At 38.3% G+C, this 22,758-nt stretch overlaps 1 protein-coding gene and 1 long non-coding RNA gene across 37 annotated transcripts in view; one reads left to right on the top strand and one right to left on the bottom strand.

Moving 5' to 3' along the window:
- The window catches only part of LOC123567909 (uncharacterized), a 73,291-nt gene extending 65,579 nt beyond the window's left edge, over positions 1–7,712 (bottom strand). The window contains exons 1-2 of the long non-coding RNA XR_006691044.3: positions 7,589–7,712; positions 4,703–4,754 (exon numbers count right to left, since the gene is read on the bottom strand). This is a non-coding gene — a long non-coding RNA (uncharacterized lncRNA). The remainder of the gene's footprint in view (positions 1–4,702; positions 4,755–7,588) is intronic.
- The window catches only part of COBLL1 (cordon-bleu WH2 repeat protein like 1), a 194,026-nt gene continuing 177,613 nt past the window's right edge, over positions 6,346–22,758 (top strand). For 17 of the 36 annotated variants that reach the window (XM_074009326.1, XM_074009325.1, XM_074009324.1 and 14 more), the window contains exons 1-2: positions 6,346–6,479; positions 7,165–7,255. In XM_074009326.1, the coding sequence (XP_073865427.1) occupies positions 6,392–6,479; positions 7,165–7,255 (179 nt within the window). In that variant the 5' untranslated portion in view covers positions 6,346–6,391. Of the gene's footprint in view, positions 6,480–6,612; positions 6,727–7,164; positions 7,256–22,758 lie in introns of those variants that run through there. The other 19 variants (XM_074009344.1, XM_074009332.1, XM_074009334.1 and 16 more) reach the window with 2 other exon arrangements.

Genomic DNA, 22,758 nt, shown 5'->3' with positions numbered 1-22,758 from the left:
AAGGCACAGGAGGGGGCAAGGAGCCCTGCCAGGATGAAATATGCTGAGACTTGTTACGTTTTATGCCTGGAAAGCCAAATCAGTGGCTACCTGGCTCAAAGTCGTACATTTTGAAATACATGGAAACTGACAAGCAGTTAAGGCTTTAGGAAGCTCTTTAAAACAGAAAGGGAGAGATGCAGCTTCCAGTTACAGTTAGAATTGAATAGACAATGTAAATTCTAAATACCAAGATTTAGTTAATTGTATCACACGAAATAGAAAAAAGTTGACTGTTTTGTCCTTATCATTTTTTTTTTTAAAGGAATACCCGCATTTGAATGGTATTTGAATTTTAAATTACCAGGGTACTTTTAACAAAACTGATACTTTAATAGAAGGGCTTATTTACTTCCAATGAGTAAGAAAATTACTGCCAACAGAATTACGGAATCCAGAAATAGAAATTTATTTGACAAAAGGATATCTTAAAGAGGGAAATGAGAAAGTAGATTTTAGTTAACTTTGTGTTGATGGAGGAGAATCTGAGCTTGACATTTGAATGGGCACTGAAAACCCTGCCCTCTTTAATGCTCATAGCACTAAATTACATGTCTGCATGCCCGTGCACGTTTCTCCAGGCCTCACCTCTATTCTGGAATGTGTGCATATTTATAAAGAGTTTCTTTTTAGCACTGAATATGATAATATAGAAATATAGCACCATTTTAAGAGATAGCATACCAAACTCAGGCATTTCTTCTTCTGATACTTAGAACTGAAAAATTTTTTATATTTTGGGAGAGCAGTAAAAGGCCCTACACTGATTATTGACCAACTTCCTTAAGATTTTAAGTTGATTGACAGTCACAAAAATAGTACTGATGAGCCCAGTGGTCTGTGAGCCCCTCAAGGACAAAGGCAGTATCTTTGTGATCTTTGTTTTCCTAGCCCAATTCTTAGTATAGCAGATATCCGATAAAATGCTCCTTTGATTGAAATAAAATTTAATTCATGAATATATAATCCTCTCGGAAGTTCTATTCTAAAAAATGTTCAGTGATTTTTCATGTTTCAAAATATAAAATCTGATGAGTTAAAAACTGATTAAAATTGAGAACAAAGCACATCTATTTTGGTTCTTTCAATCTCTAGAAGGCTTGTTTGTAAATGACCCTCCAGGAGAGAAAAGGTATTAAAAAAAAAAAAAAACCTCTGTAATTCCAAATATAGGACCATGAAGAGTGTAATTCATATTTTCCCTTTAAAAATAGTATTGCCGGGTGTGGTGCCTCACGCCTGTAATCCCAGCACTTTGGGAGACTGAGGCGGGTGGATCATGAGGTCAGGAGATCGAGACCATCCTGGCTAATACCAAAAATACAAAAAAAAATAGCCCGGCGTGGCAGTGGGCGCCTGTAGTACCAGCTACTCGGGAGGCTGAGGCAGGAGAAGGGTGTGAACCCGGAAGGCGGAGCTTGCAGTGAGCCGAGATTGCGCCACTGCACTCCAGCCTGGGCAACAGAGCGAGACTCCATCTCAAAAAAATAAAAATAAAAAAGTATTGTATTTATTTTCTTCAAGCTTTGATATCAAAGTGAATACTGAACTTCATACAAGAAAAACAGGGATTTATTCATACTTTAGGAATAAATTAGTCAAATATGACTTTTATTTCTTCTGTTAATATAAAATAACTGGATAAAAATATCTCCCACACTCAGTTACTCTACAAAAAATATTTGTTACCTCTGGTACTTAAAGAAGGGGCATGCATTAAACTTGAAAGTATGAATAAATGTATTACCACTTCATTTGGGTAGGTCATTTAACTCACATATTAAAATAGATATGATGAGAGTTAAAATGGCTACAATTATTATGGTTATTAAAAACTACATAAACAATACAGCATTTAGCCATTATATTTGACTTTGAAATGTTTAACAATTGGCTTTAATTTCAATGGACAAAACTAATTCTGTCAGTTTTTATTATAATTGCACACATTGGACATCAAAGTAAACATTTAATCATTTAAGAGTTGTTAACAAGTTTTCATATTTTCCTTTGTATATTTCTAACTTCAGTGCAAAGAAGAAAACAGTTCTCAATGAAACAACATCAAAATTTTTTTTCATGAATAGACATTTCTGTGTTAAGGAAACTATACTATTTCAACAAACATATCTGCTGAGTTTATTTATTCTTACCTATTAATTGTTGGTCAGTTTGGAAAAAGGCATTAAAATAAGATTATGAATTGGAATAGGAGGAAAGGGAAAGGGAGATATACCAATGATAAAGATAAATACAATTACAAAACCTGGCTAATTACAAAACCTGGCCCAGGATTTCTGACAGCCAAAGAAAATATTTTTGTTATTTTGGGATAAAGTTCTCATGCAGCATTTATATAGGGAACATCAAATTCTAACAACACTTTCTATGTGCTAATACATGTAGGAATACTCTGTCAATTATGAAAGTACTACACAGAGATGAAAAGATAATTAACTATTATGCATGTATTACTGGATTGAGACTAAAGCTACAATTCTGACTTTCAGCTCCCTGTTTTCATCAACGAAGTCTTATGCATAAATAACATAACATACTTGTCTGAGATTGGGCAGCTTCTCTGAAATACAAAGTCTGAAATAAGACTTTCATTAAAATTGAAATGCAACAGCCCTGATCTCGTTGTATAAAACCACAAACACATACAGTCTAAGAAGACAGAAAATAAACACTTCCTTTAGGTTGTAATGTGCAAAGGTGAAATGCGTAGAAAGATATTAATGACCTTTGAAGTGTAATTTTTCAGTTTTGAATAAAGCTTTTCAAGTGGTACTTATAGTATGAATATAATGGTACTTTTCAAATGGTACTTATAGTATGAATAAAAACATACGTAAAATAAGCATTTATAAATGTTTTCATTGTTCCAAATAGTTCACAAAAATTTTAGACAAACTCCAACCATTATGGCCCACTTTAACATGCCTTTCTGCTTTTTATATAAGCACACAGGAATTTATTAAGCATGTAAACCTCCTTTCCATTTATTACTATCCAGCAGGATTCCAAAACCTAGATTATTATTCAGAGAGATATATAGCTAAGTGAGCCTTCCTTTAGCATCATTCTACCCATTGATTTTGGTACTAACCCCATCAGGTAACCATGTGAAGAATAAGTCTTCTTTCCCTAGTAGGACAAACTCACCTTCCATCTGTTCCATTTAAATTGGCCTACCAGCCCCTTTGAGTTGACGTCTTTCCCCGACTCAAGTTCCTTTTAGGATTCTCCTGAGGAGGGAAGGCCTGAAGGTTTCCTTCACTCTTTTATTCAGTGCACACATATTGGTGGAGAGTCTCCTGTGTTCTCGGCTATGCTTTCAGGAGACAAAGGGTAAGACGTCGTCCTTTAAGGGCACGGTGGCTCACACCTATAATCCCAGCACTTTGGGAGGCCAAGGCAGGCGGATCACAAGGTCAGGAGTTCAAGACCAGCCTGGCCAACATGGTGAAACCCCCGTCTCTACTAAAAATATAAAAAATTAGCCAGGCGTGGTGGTACACACCTGTAGTCCCAGCTATTCAGGAGGCTGAGGCAGGAGAATCACTTGAACCCGGTGGCGGAGGTGGCAGTGAGCCAAGATCGTGCCACTGCAGTCCAGCTTGGGTGACAGAGCGAGACTCTGTCTCATAAAAAAAAAAAAAAAAAAAGAAAAAAAGAATAAACCCCCCTAACTCTGCATTGTGTAAACGAATAACTGAAACAAAATGTCATGGGGCCTTGCCCTACCTAACAGAACCTACTGGGGGCCAAGAAAGGGAAGGGCTACTTCTATCTCTGCAATGAGAGAAGTCTTCCTGAGGGGATAATACCTATGCTTAGGCACTTAAAATGATCGGCAGGGTGGTGAAGAGAGGGGGAGATTCCCAAATGGGGAAATTGAGCACAATCTTGGAAACATGGGCAATTTTGAAACAGCTCTGCATAACCAGAAGATTGGAAAACAGCAGTTTTCTCCTGTTATGTAAAAAGATTTATAGCAGCCAGGCACGAGTGGCTCACGCTTGTAATTCCAGCACTTTGGGAGGCCGAGGTGGGCGGATCACCTGAGGTCAGGAGTTTGAGACCAGCCTGGCCAACATGGGGAAACCTTGTCTCTACTAAAAATACAAAAATTAGCCAGGAGTGGTGGCGGGCACCTGTAATCCCAGCTACTCGGGAGGCTGAGGCAGGAGAATCGCTTGAACCCTAGAGATGGAGGTTGCAGTGAGCTAAGATCGCATCACTACACTCCAGCCTGGGCGACAAGAGCAAGACCCCTTCTCCAAGAAAAAAAGAAAAAAAAAAGAAAGATTTATAGCAACTGTGATTATTATTTTGCTAATCATTGGCTACAGTGAGGATAGCTTAGTACCATATGTGAAGACCACCAAGCTTGGTGGTGCTCTTAAGTGGTTTTGCCCAACATGAGCTTATTTCTTGGTTATGTGGATTCTGTTGTAGGTCCTTGGACTCTCCAGGGCAGCTGTGCTCTGGGTGATAGTTTAGTATTCCAAGAACCTTCAGTCTTGTGTCACCTTCATTTTAATACATGCTTTCATGATTGTAGCAGCAAAGGAAGGGAACATAGAGACTCAAACACTGGCTTAAGTAATTTCACCAGGAAACAAAGCATTTCATGTCTGTTCACATTTCCACTTACCAAAGTCACAGGGTCATACCTAATTTCCATGGGGTGGAGCATATATTTCTCCCTAGGACCAGAAGGAGGAGAGCAAAAAGTGGTGAGCACTGAAAATGCCTTCAGCGGTTATGAAATGTTATGAAAATGTTTTATGACTAAGATAAGGCCTAATCTTACTAGTATTAGGGTCCATAATATTACTAGTATGTCGTACATTAAGGCTGAAACTAATTAAAGATTTAATCTTGTCTTGTGATTGAAAGTTATGGACTTTCAAGTAGTTTCCCTGTTACTCAATATTTGCATCATTGTCTGTGCAAGCAACTGTAAAAGCTTGCACAGCTCCGTGTTCAGAAGCATAAATGATTCATGAAATTGTTTAACTAGAGTTATTGTTTAAAGACTAAAACCCAGAAGTATTTACATAAATTGCTTTACTCTTAGTTAAAATCTCTAAAAGCAACTTTTTCTAATATGGTTCCAGTATTGCAATCCAAATGAGTCATGTGTTTTTCTTTTCATATTTAAGATGCACTGAAAGACTACATTATGCAGTGAAAGAAAGAAATACCAATGCCTGCGTATGATAGACAAATGGCACACTGCTAGGTATTTAGTTCAGCAACCTTTTTTGTTGCTGAAATGGATAAACAACTAAAGGAGCATTAAAATCAATTTAATTTTAATACCTGCCAAATGTTATTCTATCAGTGGCTAACACAGGTTTATTACTTGATGTTAGTACTACAACAGAAGTCCCCTGCAGGATGTTCCTTCATGTAAGATCTCTCCATCAGTTTAATCCAAATATGTTTTTAAAACTGTAATTTTAAGTTGATTTCTTAATGTCATATGGTTTTCTGAAAACACATTTTTGGACCCATCAGAATGGCTCGCATCTTAAAACAATTGGCACTTATGAAAAATATAAAATATGTAAATAATTAGGGTGGTGCAAAAGTAATTGCGGTTTTACCATTACTTTTAAAAATGGCAAAAACCGCAGTTACTTTTGCACCAACCTAGTACCTGTCTGTCAGGTGTAAAGAATCATGTAAAAGGCATGCACGTGGATACTAAAACGTTCAAACAAGCACACATCTGTGTCTAATTCCTTTACCCTTGTAAAACTTCCAATAAGTGAATACAATCTATCAGTTAATTCTTAGTTTATAGACTGTCATCAGACATTCTGTTGTCCAGTTCTCATGTCAGAGCTGTTATAGGCTTTTACAAAAAATGCCTCTGAAGACAGGGCAAGCTTAAACCTGCCATCAATTAGAAAGATCTGTGTCACAGGTGCACTTTTAAAAGAATGGCAATCTTAGAGGTCAAGTTAAAAACACAAATTTAAAAAAAAAAAAAAACAATCCTGGACGTCGAGGGTCAGACTCCAGGGAGGGCAAGCTGCAGGTCCCACTCTGCGAGTTTCTGTCCTCATTCCGCGGAGGCCCTAATCCTCCCCGCGGATCCTGGCAAGGCAGGTAACCTCCCTTCCCCCACACCTGTCCGGCTCGGGCGCACCAGCCTTCCCCAAGCGCAGCCCTAGCGGTGGGAATGGGAACACCTCGTCTGGGAGCTTCCTTTCGGTTCAGCTTCCCCAGCCGGACCCCAAAGACCCGAAGCCCTGGGGGAAGGAAATTCCAACTCGCTCCCGGCCCACCCCCGCCCCGTTCCTTTCTCCGGCTCGCTGCTTCCCTCGCTCCGATGCCGCCGAGCTCGTCCCCACTTCTGCGCGGCAGTGCTGCACAGGCGGCGGCGAGCTCCCGGACTCCGGGCAGGGAAATGGGGCAGGGTGAGTGAGAGATCGGGCTCCAGCGAGGCCCCCAGCGCCCAGCGAACGCCCGCACCCCGCCCGCGGGACAGGGGAGGCGCTGAGTCGGCCCTGCCCGCGCTGGGCTGAGCCTCGCAGGGGTTGCCGCTTCTCCATTCAAGTCCTGGCTTGAGAGCCGAGCGGCAAGAGCGCGGGCCGGGGGAGGGAAGAGTAGGAGAGGAAGCCGCGAGGGAGAACAGGCGAGCTACTGTCTCCTTTGGGAAAGAACGTAGGAGCCTTGGGTGGGAAAAGAGAGATCAGCCCTTCCAACTTCTCTTAGGGAAAAGTTTTCCCGGGGCGTTTTGTTTGTGCAAACTCGGCCGGAGGAGCCTGGGAGTGCGCTGCCGGCGTGGCGGCGGTGCCCGTGCGCCCGGCCCCGCTCTTCTCCCTCCCCGAGAGGCGCCAAATGGCTACCCAGTAAACCCCACGGGGCGGGGGCTGCAGCGCCGCCGCCTCCTCTGCGGTGCTCTGGGCGCCCGCTAGACCTTGCAGCGACGGCGGCGGCGCCCGCGGGCTGGGAGCCGGGGCCCGCAGGTGGAAGCGCACCCGGGAGGCGGGCCGGCCCGGGCTGGGGCAGCGCGGGCGGGCTCTTGACGCTCAGCCAGCTTCGCTCCGGCCTCGGGAAGGCGTGCGTCCCGCCCTGACCCGCCGGTCTCTCCCACCCCAGCAGTGACGCGCCGCCTGGGAGCTGGAGCCCGCGCAGCGCCCCGCAGGGCGATGGACGGCCGAACCCCGCGCCCGCAGGACGCCCCAGTCGGGTAAGCCCAAAGCGCCGCGCCGCCCCTCACTGGGGAGGGCGAGGACGGCGAGGATAGCGAGGCCTCGGCCGTTTCACCTGGCTGGCAACTCGCTGCCCTGCCGGCGGCCTGACTCACTGGCTGTCCTCCACGCGGCCGGGGAGGCTGCTTCCTCCCGGCCTTCTCGGAGGCCGCCCGGGCGGAGGGCTCGGGTCGTTTCTGGTTGCCTTCCTACCGGGGCTGCCCTGGGTTCCTGAAGGCCAGCTGAATGCCAGGAATTGGGTGAGGAGTCCGAGAGCAAAAATTGTAACAAAGGGGCCCTTGTTTGGGCTCTGGGGGAGCGGTGGACGATACCTGTAAGTGAGCTCCTGGGGAGGGAGGGCAAAAGTTTCCTTGGCCATGGGCTGAGACCCAGGCAGGTGAGCAATGCCAAGGTGACTGTAAGGAGTGGGCTTTCTGCAGGCGGTTGGAGGGGGACAGGAGGGTGTGCCAGCTGTCAGCCCGCATGACAGTTCCGGGAGCGAGCGGGGTGCGCGCCTCTGACTGGGGGTGTGTGTGCCTGTGGCCAATTACTGGTGCCAAAACCCAGGGCAAATCAGATTGCAAACAACTCTACTTTTCTTTTTATCCTCACATGTTTGAGAAGAGAGGAAGGGGCTGTCACATGGTGAGTTAATGTTAAATGAGGCATGTCTTCCTGCCAGATATGCTAATAGTCACCTTGCTAAGCGTTTGAGTAAACAGCAGTGAGAACAGGTAGTTCTGCAAGAGATGAAGAAAACCCGAAATTAACCTTGGTCTTGGTAAATAGTTCAGGAGTAACCTGGATGCTAGTTGAGCTTCTGAAGTGGGAAACTCATTTGATGTAGTACAACTTCTTTTCCCCCCAGCGTTAAGTGTTCCTCCAACAGTTTATTTTCTTAGTTAATCTGAACGCAGAAATGCCCAATTGAGAATATGAGCATTCCAGAAATAGAAACGTTAGGGAAAAATCGACGTTGTCACTAATGAATGAGACTTGTACAATTTTCCTGATTTAAGAGTGTAGAAGTCATTTTTCCCTGGAACATGACAGGCGTTTCCTTAGAAGCAAGTCACAGCATGTTTATTCATCAGAGACCATGCGAACATTGGCAGTTGTCTAGAGGAAACATGGAAAAGTCTCAAAGCAACATGACTAATCTAAAAGATATTTAGTATAATTTTTACATAGAGGAAACGTAGTATGTGAATTAATTATTTCATTTTGCTCCAATTAACTTTCTCCTCTCTGCAAATATTCCTCTCGCTGTTGACTTTCATTTCTTTCCCCAGGTTTTTCATTGTTTAAATATTATCATATCTCCTTACATATATTCTCACATTAGGATGAGTAAAGAAATATATTGGTAGAAAGATATTGAGCATACAAGCAAGATTCCTAAGTGGAGCTGCAGAATTATGTGAATTGACGAGACAGCTGTCAGGATACTGAAATGTATTCAGGGATTGCAAAATAAAATAGAATTAAATCGGGTTTGGAAATGGATTAGGTTAAGGTACTTTCAAAAACAAGAAAGAAAAACATACCTGCTTTCACAAAATACACCCATGGGTGTTCAGAAGTCACTGGGGACTTTAAGTAAATAGGTGAGGTCAGGTGGCTCTGTGTTGAAGAAACAGAAAAACACTTTTTGCTGGCAAGCATAACTATAGTAAGAACCTTCAGACTTTACTCTTGGTATTTTATTTTAATGTAGAGACGAGGTCTTGCTATGTTGCCTAGGCTGATCTCAAACACCTGGCTTCAAGCAATCCTCTAACCTTGGCTTCCCAAAATGTTAGGATTACCAGTGTGAGCCAGTGCGCCCAGCCACTTTTGAGAATTTAAAGGTTAAACTGATAAGTTATTTGCTTAAAAAGGAAGTACAAAAGAGCTTTATCTAATTTGTCAAACATCTTTAAAGGACTTTTGCCCTCCCCTTTTCAAATTTAAGTAGGGAAAATGTGTCAACACCTTATCTAAAATAACACAGTAGTTCTATCATTTTACCTGACATTATTCTATTCAGAGAAGTGATCATTACCTGAAAAATATCAACATTAAAAAATTACCTCTCTACTTCATTTGTCTTCTTTCACTTGTCTAACTTGTCCTTTGGCATATGCCTGTCATATAAGATTTGTTGAATATTTAATATTCAGTATTGCCTCTGTTCTTTCTCAAAAACCCAGAATATAAAAGGTTTAAATTGGGGGAGAAATATCTAGACAAGGATATTTTGGAGGTGGCAGGCAGCAATCTTAATATGTTATAATTGTTAGGTTTTGGAGGAAAATTTCTTGCTATAAAACTGACTAATTATATCATAACTCATAACTTTAATAGACAATGAAGCCTAGTTTAGTCTTTATCCTTGGATATTACTGTTGGAAAGAATTCCTCTGTAATTTTCCAAGTTTTACATTGTTGTAACATGTCATTTTAACATAGCACCAAGTTTTGTTCTCCACATTTTATAAATGAGACTCTGAAGCTCAGAAACACTGAGTGAGTGTGTTGAAGTCCCAGCAAATTAGTAGTAAAACCAGAAGAAAAACTCTTAAGTGCCTAGTTCATTTTGTTAATTGCTTTTAATCTTTTCTTGACCATGGTATGATATAACAATCTACATTTTAACAGATAACTTATATTTAACCATTAACTCTGTAATATTTTAATACATTTCAGGAAAAATGTAGTTAATATCCTTATCCTCACTTTTATTAATTCTATGATAAATTAGCCCATTCGGGGAATGATTGATTATTTTAGGAAAATAAAATAGTATTATGGCCTCTCCGCTGCTGCTTTTTCTTTGAAACATTCTAAATAATAATTGTAACATCAAAAGGGATAGTTTGAAGGTTTTTTGGTGCCTTCCCGCATTTAACTCGCATTTAGCGTTCTACGACATTGTGAGTTATGTGGGTTGGGTGTCATTTTCTTTTCAGTGGAAGCGACGGTGCAAAGAAATAGTGGCTGCCTTAGGGTGTGTGCTGGTGAAATCCCTGCCTTGAAAGGGTCTGATACTGTGGTCATCTTGAATGTCTTTCATTTTGGCCTCCATTGTACTGCTTTAATCCCTTACCATTCTAGATTAGATCCCTTTCTTTTGAGACAGGGTGGAGTCTTGCTATGTTGCCCAGGCTGACCTTGACCTCTTGGGCCCAAGTAATCCTCCCACCTCAGCCTCCTGAGTAGCTGAGACTACAGTCACAAGCCACTGTGCCTGGCTTTAGATCCCTTTCTTAATATCATGCAGAAGTATCCACTTTATATTTGTTGTTCTGTATCTTATGGGCTTCTTTTTGGCATTTGTTTTGAGGCTAAGAGTTCAGATGTCAAAAGACATTGAGTCACAACAGTTTCGGTTTTCCTTTGAGCAAAAAGTTTGCATGCAACTTTATATATATTCAAATGTGATATGTACATTCTTATATATTTACATATTTTATGTATACTATACATATACATACATAGATACTCCTATCTAATTCATGTGTGTGTTTTCATATGTATGTGAAAGTTGACTGGCTTAACTTGCATAGTGATCTAGATGAAAAATGATAAATCATTTTTATATTTGTTTCTACGAAGTGGAAATCCTAGGTTGGTTTGCGTTTTTTTGTAGAGAGCAACACTGTTGGAGACCCTTGTTGGAAAATTGAAATGCTGCATTGGAAAAGAGAGTGATAGCCAAAAGTGATTTCCTTCTCTAACGTGGATATCCAATTAGTAAAGTTATTTAAGTTTCCTATATTAGTACTTAGTAAAGTGACATTAATCTCTTAGAAAAAGCAACATGATTGCTGACATCAACTTGGGTGCTTATCTTTGGAACTAGTGCTTACGTTCTTTACTTACCCAGATATGCTTTACAAAAAAAAATCCTTCGAAATTTAAATGTCAAAAGCTTAATTGACCTTGCTCCTGAGGATCTTAATATTTTGATTCTGAAGTACATTTTCAGGAATGTACAAGGGGGACAAAAGCTCTCTATCATTTTGCAGCTTTGGAGCTATGGGGTTAATTGAAGGCATATGAAAAATTAAAGAATGATGTAACAGCTGCTTTCTTAAGCTTTCGTAGGGGAGTGTTATTGGTTCTAAAGTTTCCCTGTGTGAACTGAGTTCTTGAATACTTAGAAGTTAAGTGACTTTTCTGAAGTTTCAACATGAGAGTCATCTGGGGTGCTTTCACACTAATTCTTGGGCTCTCACACCCCCGCCCATTCTGATTTTAATTCTCCTGGTCTGGGACCAGGGGATGGCTAGTTTTAAAATGCTGCTCAGGTGATTGTAGTGTGTGACCAGATTTGAGAATCATTGATTAAGTAGATATCAACAGCTAACATGGAGCTGATGCCAAAAAGAGAATAGAGGCTGTTACTAATCATTTGTAAGGAACTCAAGATTGTAACTTTAGCATTATTTTGCCTTTTGAAAGATTCCATGTAGGTGCTTTACAGTATTATTTTTAAAGCTTTTGCTACTTCTTTTTGAATAAGTATATTAACTTCATTTTACAGTGAATGAAACTGAGGATCAGAGAGCTTAATTAACACATTGAAGGTCATACAACTCTAAGGAATGGAAGATTATTAGAAACAAGCTCTGATTCCAAACCTATGCTTTTCATAGGGCTATGTTTTCTACCATGGATTATACTGAATGGCTAAAAATGATTTTTATTTAAAGTGGCCTTATAAAAGCATTATCTTGATTCTTTTTAAAATCATGTTTATATTTTATATTTAAAAACTACAAATTTCAATGCATATAAAATGTCTAGCATTTAAAAAGAGATTAAATATTGGATTATGTCTTCAAAGTAATGTGTAACATATTCCTGTGTTTGGTATGATGTAATTTAACTCATAGTAAACTGGCATTTTTTTTCATCATATGACAAAGTCTATACTTATTTTTTGATATTAGGCAGCTATTAAATGTGTAATAATATTTCAAAAGTAGGATTTTTGATTACTGAATAAGAAAAATGAAATTATTTGTTAAAACAGTGCAATACTTGTCCTTCAAAATCAGATTATCTCTACATGAATTAGAGGATATTGAATAACAATATTATGACCTTATATTTTTGGTTTATATTTAACCATTAACTCTGTAATATTTTAATACATTTCAGGAAAAACGTAGTTGATATCCTTATCCTCACTTTTATTAATTCTATGATAAATTAGCCCATTCGGGGAATGATTGATTGTTTTAGGAAAATAAAATAGTTTTATGGCCTCTCAGCTGCTGCTTTTTCTTTGAAACATTCTAAATAATAATTGTAACATCAAAAGGGATAGTTTGAAGTTTTTTTGGTGCCTTCACACATTTAACTCGTATTTAGTGTTCTACAACATTGTGAGTTATATGGGTTGGGTGTCATTGAAATGCCAGATGTGTTAATATAATAATAAATGCCAAACTTCATGTTATTAAGACAACTACTTTTAATTAATCAGTCAAAAACTCCTGAACCCTTACTTTATATAAAACACATTTTTCTAGGCACTGGGAAATAGGCTTCTAATCTTAAGAGCTTCACTACAGAAATTATATGTATCTGTAGGAATAAAAGGAACATGATATTAGTGTATAAATGATACTTTGTTACTGGCTTAAAACATTATGTCTATGCTTATAATTTAAAATGCAACAGCCTAACTTATGGGTCAGCAAACTATGGTCTAGCCAACTATGTCCTGAAAGTCAAAACAGCCCTCTACCTGCTTTTTTCCCCCTTTTTTCTCCTTTTTTTTTTTTTTTTTTAAATTGTGGTAAAATATGCATAGCATAAAATTTACCATCTTAACCATTTTTAACTGCATGGTCATTGGTGTTAACGCACATTCATATTGTTGAACCATCACCACCATCCATCATTATAACTCCTTCATCTGGCAAAACTGAAACTCTAAACCCATTAAACAGTAATGTCCCCATTCAACTTTCTCCAGCCCCCCAACAACCACCATTCTTCTTTGTCTCTATGATTTTGACTACTCTAGGTACCTCTTACAAGTGAGGTCAAAGTCTGTCTTTTTTTGACTGGCTTATTTCACGTAATGTCATACGTGTTGTAGTATGTATCAGTACTTTATTTCTTTTTATAGCTGAATAATATTCCATTGTATGTATAGACCACATTTTGCTTATCTATTCATCCGTAAGTGGATATTTGGGTTGCGTTCACATTTTAGTTATTGTGAATAGTGCTGTTGCTATGAATAAGGGTATACAAATACTTCTTGAAGACCCTGCTTTCAGTTCTTTTGGGTATGTTGTTAGAAAGGCTGGATCATATAGCAGTTTTATTTATTTATTTTGAAGAACTGCCGTACTGTTTGTTGGTTTGTTTGTTTACAGTGGTTGTATCATTTTATATTCTCACCAAAAGTACACGAGGTTCCAATTTCTCTTCACCAATTTTTATGTTATGGAGCTCCCCCGCCACTTCCCTGTAGCTGCTATCCTAATGGGTATGTGGTAGTATCTCATTGCATGTTTGATTCCTGTTTCCCTAACGTGTAGTTATTTGGAATACCTTTTCGTTGGCCATTTGTAAATCATCTTTGGAGAAATGTCTGTTCAAGTCCTTTGTTTTTCAATCTGTTTGTTTTAATTCTGTCTATATTCCGGATGTTAATCTGCTATCCTCCACCTGTATTTATAGAGTTTTAAGAGCCACCCATTTATAGAGCCACCCATGCTCATTTGCATATTATTCTCCAACTGCTTTCACATTATAGTTGAATAGTCCAGATAAAGACCATATGGCCTGCAAAGCTAAAAATATTTGTCCTCTGGCTCTATACAGACAAAGTTTGCTGACCCACTGGCCTAATTTATAAGATCAGTAAATTAACTAGTCATTGTTTAATTAAAAATTTATTGTATACAGGAGACTTCTAAGTATGAACTGAAATGTCGGTTAAAACAAAATTATTTATTATCTGTATGGAGTGAAATATATCTTATACTAGAGGATTTTGCAGAATGGAGATTGGTGATTGATTCCTTTTTCAAGTAAAGACTAGACTTGGCTGTTGGCAAACATTTTAGACTTTTAACATTTATAAGATATTAGAATATATTTTAAAGAGAATTCCAGACTTCTGTGCCAGAGAAACTTTAGAAAAAATGACTGATATAATTAAGAAGATATTTAGAAACAAATGTGCATAGGAGGAAATGGACCGAAGGTGGAAGGAGTTCCTATCTAGTTTTTTGAGTCTAAAAGTCAAAATGTCTTTATAATTTCCAGCAAGTATTTTTATTGTTGTTCAAGATACTTCATGTACTCAAGCTTTTGGTGTTCTAACATTAGTATGATAGTTGTTATGAGATTTTTTTTATGACTTTGCTTTGCTAAAATTTTCCCCCCATCTGCTACAGTAAAAACAAACTAAAAGTATGAGAGAAAGAAGTTTCCCATGACTATTTATAAAAGGCCAAACGTCTTCAGTTTTGCATACAAACTTCATATCTGAGGAATGAATCCTTTGGAAAAGATTCTCAAAGATTGGCTAGTCTTTAGAAAAATGGTAGAGTGAGCATGGGTAATTTATTTCATATAATTTAAGTTCACTGTGCTGTTTATAAATTTAAATATTTTAAAACTGTTGACTTTAGATGTAAAAAATCTGTGGAGTTGAATTTTGGAGCATTTTGGCAAAGTGCTTTAATTGGAATTGTCATCTCAGTATGAAGGCAGCAAAGAATGTAAAGGCAGGAGATATGGCCTATTAAGCTCAACTCATAGAAAGTTGAAAACTTAGTTCTATTTGTAGCTTGTAGCTATTTATTTATTTATTTATTTTTGAGACAGGGTCTTGCTCTGTGGCCCAGGCTGGAGTGCAGTGGCACAATCTCAGCTTATTGCAGCCTCTGCCTTCTGGGCTGCAGTGATCCCCTCACCTCAGCCTCCCGAGTAGCTGGGATTACAGGCATGTGCCACCATGCCCAGCTAATTTTTGTACTTTTTGGAGAGATGTTGTCCAGGCTGGTCTCAACCTCCTGGCCTCAAGAGATCCTCTCACCTCAGCCTCCTAAAGTGCTGAGATTACAGACATGATCCACAGTGCCGGGCTTGTAGTGTGTGTGTGTGTGTCTTTTTTTTTTTTTTGAGATGGAGTTTCACTCTCGTTGCCCAGGCTGGAGTGCAACGGCAAGATCTTGGCTCACCGCAACCTCCATCTCCCAGTTTCAAGCAATTCTCCTACCTCAGCCTCCTGAGTAGCTGGGATTACAAGCACGCACCACCATGCCCGGCTAATTTTGTAGTTTTAGTAGTGACGAGGTTTCTCCTTGTTGGTCAGGCTGGTCTGAAACTCCTGTCCTCAGGTGATCCGCCCGCCTCGGCAAAAGTGCTGGAATTACAGGTGTGAGCCACCGTGCCTGGCCATTTGTTGGGCCATTTGTAGTTTTTAATTCCTCAATTGAAATCAGAGCTATATAAACAATTATTATTTGTAATATAAACAATTATTTTTTAAAAGTATGGTTTAATAGGACAGAGGTTTTCTTTTGTAATGACTTCAGGCTTGTAGAAAATTCCTTTGGACATAAAGGTGTAAAAATACCATATATTTGAGAATAGTCAAAGTGTTTCAGAAGCAAACCTCTGAAGTGTGGTTGAATAAAAGCTGAGTTATAGTAGTTTGGGTTCAAAATATGGTTGTACTTATAAAATCTGATGTTTTAAAATATGGTGTGTAGGTTGACTTTAAATAGGATTGAATGCTAAGGCATCGGAATATATCTTTAAAATAATATTAATCATTAGAAAAATTACATTGATTCTCAGTGTGATTAATTTGAGGGATTAACACCAAGTAGTTGGTAGGCATTCTGGTGTATTTTTAAAAATTAAATATACCTTTTTACCTTATAGCCTAAAGTAAAGCTTTACAGCATAGCTTCTGTAATTACAACAACATGTGTTTGTAAGGAAGTAGAGTTAAGATGCTCAAATCTAGGTGAGACATTTATCTACAGTCCTTGAGGATTCCAGCTGTCAAATCTGCCTTCATGCACATGCACACATAGTATTTCTGGAGAAATGGAATCGAGGAAGTATTAGATGATCCCAAGGGGAGTAGCGGGGGCTGAAGCCAAAGTTTTAATAGCTACCACAGTTGTGTATTGATTGAGATGTGCTGGAAAAACAGGAAATTGAGCTGCTAAACGGGAAAATGACTACTATCCTACCATTCCCAGACCTGATTGGATGTGCCACAGTTTCTAGGCCTGTTAGCCATAATCAAGATAATTACAGGAGTCATTGAATTCATTTTCTCCTTTATGCTAAGATGAATGCAAGTTACACACAAAATGGAAGCCTCCGAGGGTAGAGCAACTCTTTCTCTTTTTTTATGCCTGATAGTCACTTGCTGTATCACTGCTTTAATAGAATTAGGAGAGAGACAGGGTCACTATCTTATAGGACAGTATCTGTATTTCCTGGTCTATGGCAGCTCCTATAATTCTCAGGTATCCGTGATTCAGTTATTGGTGGCAAACTCCTGAGCAAACTGTCGTACCACACTGTGGGGGTGAGTTCTTCCTGTCTCTTGCTCCTACATAAGATGTGGTGTTCCCCATTTCCAGATAGCAGCTAGGTGCTTTAACTTAAAGCAAAAAAAAAATACTGTTTCTGTGCTTCAGGAGAGCAAAGCTCAAAGTGGTAGAAAAAAACATCAGCAGGTGAAACGAATGTTTAAATTTTATTTATTTCTGCTAGATAACGTAAGTAAAATTTAAATGATCCCTACTAGGTAATTTAAATAAAATTTAATAACATTTTAAATGTTAAAATAAAAATTATTTTTATTTTTTAAATTATTTTTTGAGACAGAGTCTCACTCTGTTGCCCAGGCTGGAGTGCAGCGGCTTGCTCTCAGTTCACTGTAACCTCTGCCTCCCAGGTTCAAGTGATTCTCCTGTCTCAGCCTCCCGAGTAGCTGAGACTACAGGCATGCACCACCATGCCTGGCTAATTTTTGTATTTTTAATAGAGACGGTGTTTCATCTGGTGGCCAGGCTGATCTCGAACTCCTGACCTTGGGTGATCCCCCTGCCTTGGCCTCCCAAAATGCTGGGATTACAGGCATGAGCCACTGTGCCCTGCCAAAAATAAAATAAAATTTTCAATGTTCGTGATCCTATGATATCAGTCTTTTCAGTTTCCTCTTTCTCTGAAAGTAGGTAAACTTTATTGTGATTATTATCTATGAACTTTGTTCCTCCCTTTAGGAAAGTGAGATTTGACTTTGATTGAACGAAAAATATTTAATGCTAGTAATCTGAAAAGAGGAAATATACTCATTTTTCCTCTCACATTTGAATTGGGATGAGTTTTATATCTAGAATCTATTCCACTTTCTAGTTCACTTCACTTTACCATACATCATTTTGAAATACAATCTGATCTGAAACAAACAATATTCAAGAGTAATTCACACCATAGGTTTGTGATTCTATGTAGAAATATGTAGGAAATTCACTCTTAGATGACGCTAGGAAAATATAGTCCTGAAGTTTGTGCTGGTATCCTTGTGAAACCTAGAAACATATTTCCAACACTAATTTAGTTACACGGTTATAAGTTATATAATCTTAAATTTATTTAGGAGAATTTTTACAGCTTTCTAATCAAATTCAAGATTCATATATATATGTGGGGTGCAACACTTTGAGATTTGAGATTTTCATTTTTTGTGTATCATTTAGGACACTAAGGTTATGCATGTTTGAATTAGTGGCAGTTCTAAAAATTATCTGAGGATTTTGAATATTTACTATACTTTTTGATAACCCAAATCCATTCTTTTTTGTTGACAGCAGTGGGGTGTTTGAATGTCTTGGATTTGGGACATTCACAGTTTCCGTATATTACTATAAAGCGTAGGTAAGGTAGAGACCAAGTTTCTGGCATCCCATGGATATTTGGAAGGGTTTGAACACAAAGGTACCACAAATACCAGTGGTATTAAAGGAATAGCCTTGCGGCACCAAGAAATACAGTTTAGGATGCAGGGAGTGAGTAGTACAGTGAAATGATTTAATTCCATGATCAGCATCTTTTACTTCTACTTTTACAGAGGAACTCATCTCAGCTTAGTTGCCACTCGGTGGCTGAACCATTGTGGATGGTTTTGTACTTGTCATCACCGTGGCCCTAGGACTCTCTTTTTTCAGAATGTGGATCTATGTCACACCAGTATGGACCTATGTCAAACATTCTTATGGAAGTGGAAGGAGTGCAAGAAAAGGAGGAGACACTTTAGGATTTGAGAAGGGAGATGTTTTTATTCCTAAATCTTAGAGAACCAGCCAGCTTCTTAAATTTGACACTTCTAATTAAATAGTTTTCATTGTTATATGCAGCTGAAGCTCTATAATTGGTTATCTCAAGAAAAATATTTTAAAGTATTTATATTCAAAATAAAATGGAAAAATCTGGGAGATTTGGGGTAATACCCCATTCATATACAATTTTATTTTTCATTTATATTTAAATATATTATTTTTCAGTTGTGTATATGATATATATTTCTTTCTTTTCCCTTTGCCATGTGTGATCTGCTTATGTATTTACACTACTGCTTCATGGAAAAAAATTAAATTTCATGGAGTTCTCTTCAAGGAGAGAATTTTATTTTTTATTTTTTGCTTTGGTTAGCTAAGTAGATGCATGCTTTGCTAAATGGAAATGGAAGAATAATTGTGTTTTTATTTGGGGATGTGGATGAAGATGAAAGAAGAAAACAAGCAAAATATATTCAGTGGGTGGGAAAATAAAAGCAGAGCAGTTTCTGATGGTAGAAGAAGAGGCAGCTGTGCTAATGCTGGGCTGTATTGCCACTAAACAAGCAGTTTGAAGGCTTTGATCACTTGTATTCACTTTGTAACTCGGGTACTGTTTGTGGAACACTTCTGTGATCTTAGGTTATTATGAAGTGTTTTCTGCCAAAGACTATATATAACCCCTTCAAAAGTACCCTATCTGATTGTGGGGGAAAATATTTCGTCCAAAATTAAATGGATGGTTGTGCCAACGACAGTTCTTTACAATGGGATTTATGGGCCATGTTATTTATTCGTTATTTTTCTAATAGGCAACATATTCAAATGTCACAAAAAGCAAAAGAGCAAAATGACAAAACGGTGAGACATCTCCTTCTAGCATCTTGGTTCCTGTCACCCATTTCTTTCCCAGAGGCAAAAAGTGTTATGAGTACTTTTGAATCCTGGTAGCATTCTAAACTAGCACTGTCCAATGGAAATATAAGCCACAAATGCAATTTTAAATATTTTAGGAGCCACATTAAAAAATTAATGTAAATAACATATTACATGACACATGGTTATATGATTCGAAGTCTTTCAAAACAATAAAGTTGTCTTTAGCAAAAAAAATTTTATACCAAGTCAGATTTGAAATGTAAATTAATTCCATTAAAATGTCAGTTTCTTAGTCACACTAGCCACATCTCAGTTGCTCAAGAGCCTCATGTGCGTAGTGGCTACTGTACGGTTAGTGCATCTCCTTATATTCATGAGCCAGTGTGTGTACGTATATAGTTTCTCCCTTTTTTATACACATTGAGTGCTGCTTCATACATTTCTTTTTTACTTAACAATCTACTTTGTAATTACTCCATTTTATTACATAAAGAGCTTTATTTTTTTCCTAGCTATGTATTATATCTTTGTAGGGATGAATTTTAATTTATATAACCAGTCTCCTATTGATAGATATTTAGGTTTATTCCCCTCACTCACCCTTTGCTACTGAGTTGTCATTTTAATAACCTTTATGCAGTTTACAATTTGTTGTGAAACCCTAAAAGGAAAAGGCCATATTCTTTATTGCTTCTTTTGTGTAATTTGCAGGGTTTAATATCATTTCCACAGATACCTAGAAACAATGATCAGTTATTGTATAGGTGGTATTTGAGTTTGTGTGAACTCAAGCAAAAAGTCAGTGTTGAAGATGGAGACAAATTACTTGTCCATTGGAACGATAGGAGCTCAGTTACGCAAAGTACTGAACTGATTATTTAATATTCATTTTTATAGCCATTAAGCAATGAATTATTATTAAGACACCATTAAATGCCACACCGTTAACATTACTGTTTTATACCTCTCAGCACTCTATTATAAAATTCCATTCTTGGTTTGAGCTTCTCATTTAGGATTATTCCCTGCCATAGTATTTTTGAAAGAAATATGCATTTCATTAACAGTACTATATAAGTGAAAATTCTGAATAACATGTTCATTTTATATCTAGAAAAAACAAAAACTTTGTCCATCATGGGTAAGGTTGTTTAACAAGACAGAAAGGGTATATTATTTTTTACAACCTAAATATCCCCATTTGAGTAATTACAGCAGAGTGCTATTTTATTTATAGAACAGGTTGTATGTTTGAGAGTGAAATAGTCGTTAATTGTGTGACTAATTAGTACCTAAGAATTCATACTCATTTGTGTCAACACCTTGAAATCTAAATTGTCAATTTCCTTGCTATTTTGATTCCAGACTTCAATTGGTAGAGGACATTAGTCTTTTGATGTGAACAATAATGGGCTGAAGAATAAGACCGAATAATGAAGGGTGTTTTCTTCTAGCTCATGAAAGAAAAGATGAGAATTTAGAGGTCTCATAAATGCAAGGAATCCAATTGTCATGTGGGCAGATAGGAAAAACAAGTATGAGTATTCTTTTATTCTTTCTTCCCAGTGTTTTTTTGAATGTTACTCTTCAAAATGGCTACAAAACTGCAAATATTGTGGTAGAAATCAGATTTGTGCTTTTTAAAAAAATAAATGTTTTTTGGCAACAAATCAGCATTTTACATTATTCCCAAATAAGATGAAATTCTAAGCCAGAATTTACCATGAAAGAAAACCTTAAAGAAATGGGCCGGGCATGATGGCTTATGCCTGCAATCCCAGCACTTTGGGAGGCCAAGGTGGGTGGATCACTTGAGGTCAGGAGTTCGAGACCAGCCTGGCCAACATGGGGAATCCCTGTCTCTATTAAAATTACAAAATAGGCAGGCGTGGTAGTGCATGCCTATAATCTCAGCTACTCTGGAGGCTGTGGAGTGAGAATCTCTTGAACCCAGGAAGTGGAGGCTGCAGTGAGTCCAAATCACGCTACTGCACTCTAGCCTGGGTGACAGAGCGAGACTCTGTCTCAAACAAAGAAACAAGCAAAAAACAAAACCCACACAAAAAGAGAAACAAAACAAAACAAAACAAAAACCAAAAAACTTTAAAGAAACGATCATTTAATAGGATCAAGTATTCCATAAAACATTTTAAGTAAGCCTAATACTCTACATTTAACTCTGCTGGCTGCCTCACAGTTGTCTGATGCAATGAAACAGTGCACTTGGCACTCTAGCATTTAACAGCATTAGTTTTGGTTTCAAATAAAACTGGTCCAGCAAGAAGTCAGATAGCACTTGGCAGGCGGCTACTGGATAGCGAGCTTGGAGACAGAACCTAGACCTCAATCTGTGCTCTGCCACTTGCTGGCTTTAGGCACTTTGTTTCCCCTCTCTCAGCCACAATTTCTTCCATTGTGGAAGAAGACAGTAATACATAATGAAAGCGTGACAATAATACAGTATATGCCAGCCATTTGGTTTATGTTTGTGAAATCTTAATTACATTGCTAGAAAACAGCTGATTGTGATGTGGGCATCATTATTGTACTATTTTGAAACCAGTGAAGGACAGTACACTCCCTGTTCTCATTTGCCTCTCCCAGGAAGTGGAGGATGAAGTTGGTTAGAAAGTTCATAAGTCCACTGTGAAACTTCTTGTGCCAGGGAATTTGTTCTTGGCACATTGAATGCAAAATGTGTACTAATCTTAATGAAAATCACATTTCCTTTTGGAGGAGAAAAATGCCCCCACTGAGATTAGGAATATGCTACCAAGGTGATTGTAATTCTGATTCTTTCCTTGCTTCACCATTCTGAGAATTGCCTTACCTCTTAATATTTCACTTTTCTCTTATGTAAGATGAAAGTAACTCTAACTGCATTTCTTTGATTTTGTTAAGACTGATATGCAGTGACTGAAAATTTTCTATGGTAAAGTCGTATACAAGCATCATTACTCAGAGAGGAGGTAGAAACTTGACATCCATTCTAATCATAGGTTATCATATATTGAATATACTTTCTTTACACATGGATTAAAATCAGATTTCCTACCTCCTATAAACAAGAAATTGAGGTATTATACTTTACCACAAATGGCTGTAAAACTGTCAAGAAGCTGACTTCAGTTATTAAAAAGAGCAAGAGAAGTCTATAACTTCTGACTCCTCCATCTCTCAGGATGACCGCGACCCATGACTTAGTACAGGGGATAAGAGTGGGTGGCATTTGTTTCAGGTTGTTTAAAGCTGTAACTCTTTCAGGTGTGGTGGCAGCACAATGTCATAGTCTGAAAATTTGC

Source organism: Macaca fascicularis, chromosome 12 (genome assembly GCF_037993035.2).
Source record: "Macaca fascicularis isolate 582-1 chromosome 12, T2T-MFA8v1.1".
Classification (NCBI taxonomy): Eukaryota; Metazoa; Chordata; class Mammalia; order Primates; family Cercopithecidae; genus Macaca; species Macaca fascicularis.
The sequence above is the reverse complement of the archived record's forward strand: the minus strand, read 5'-3'. Positions and strand labels throughout refer to the sequence as shown.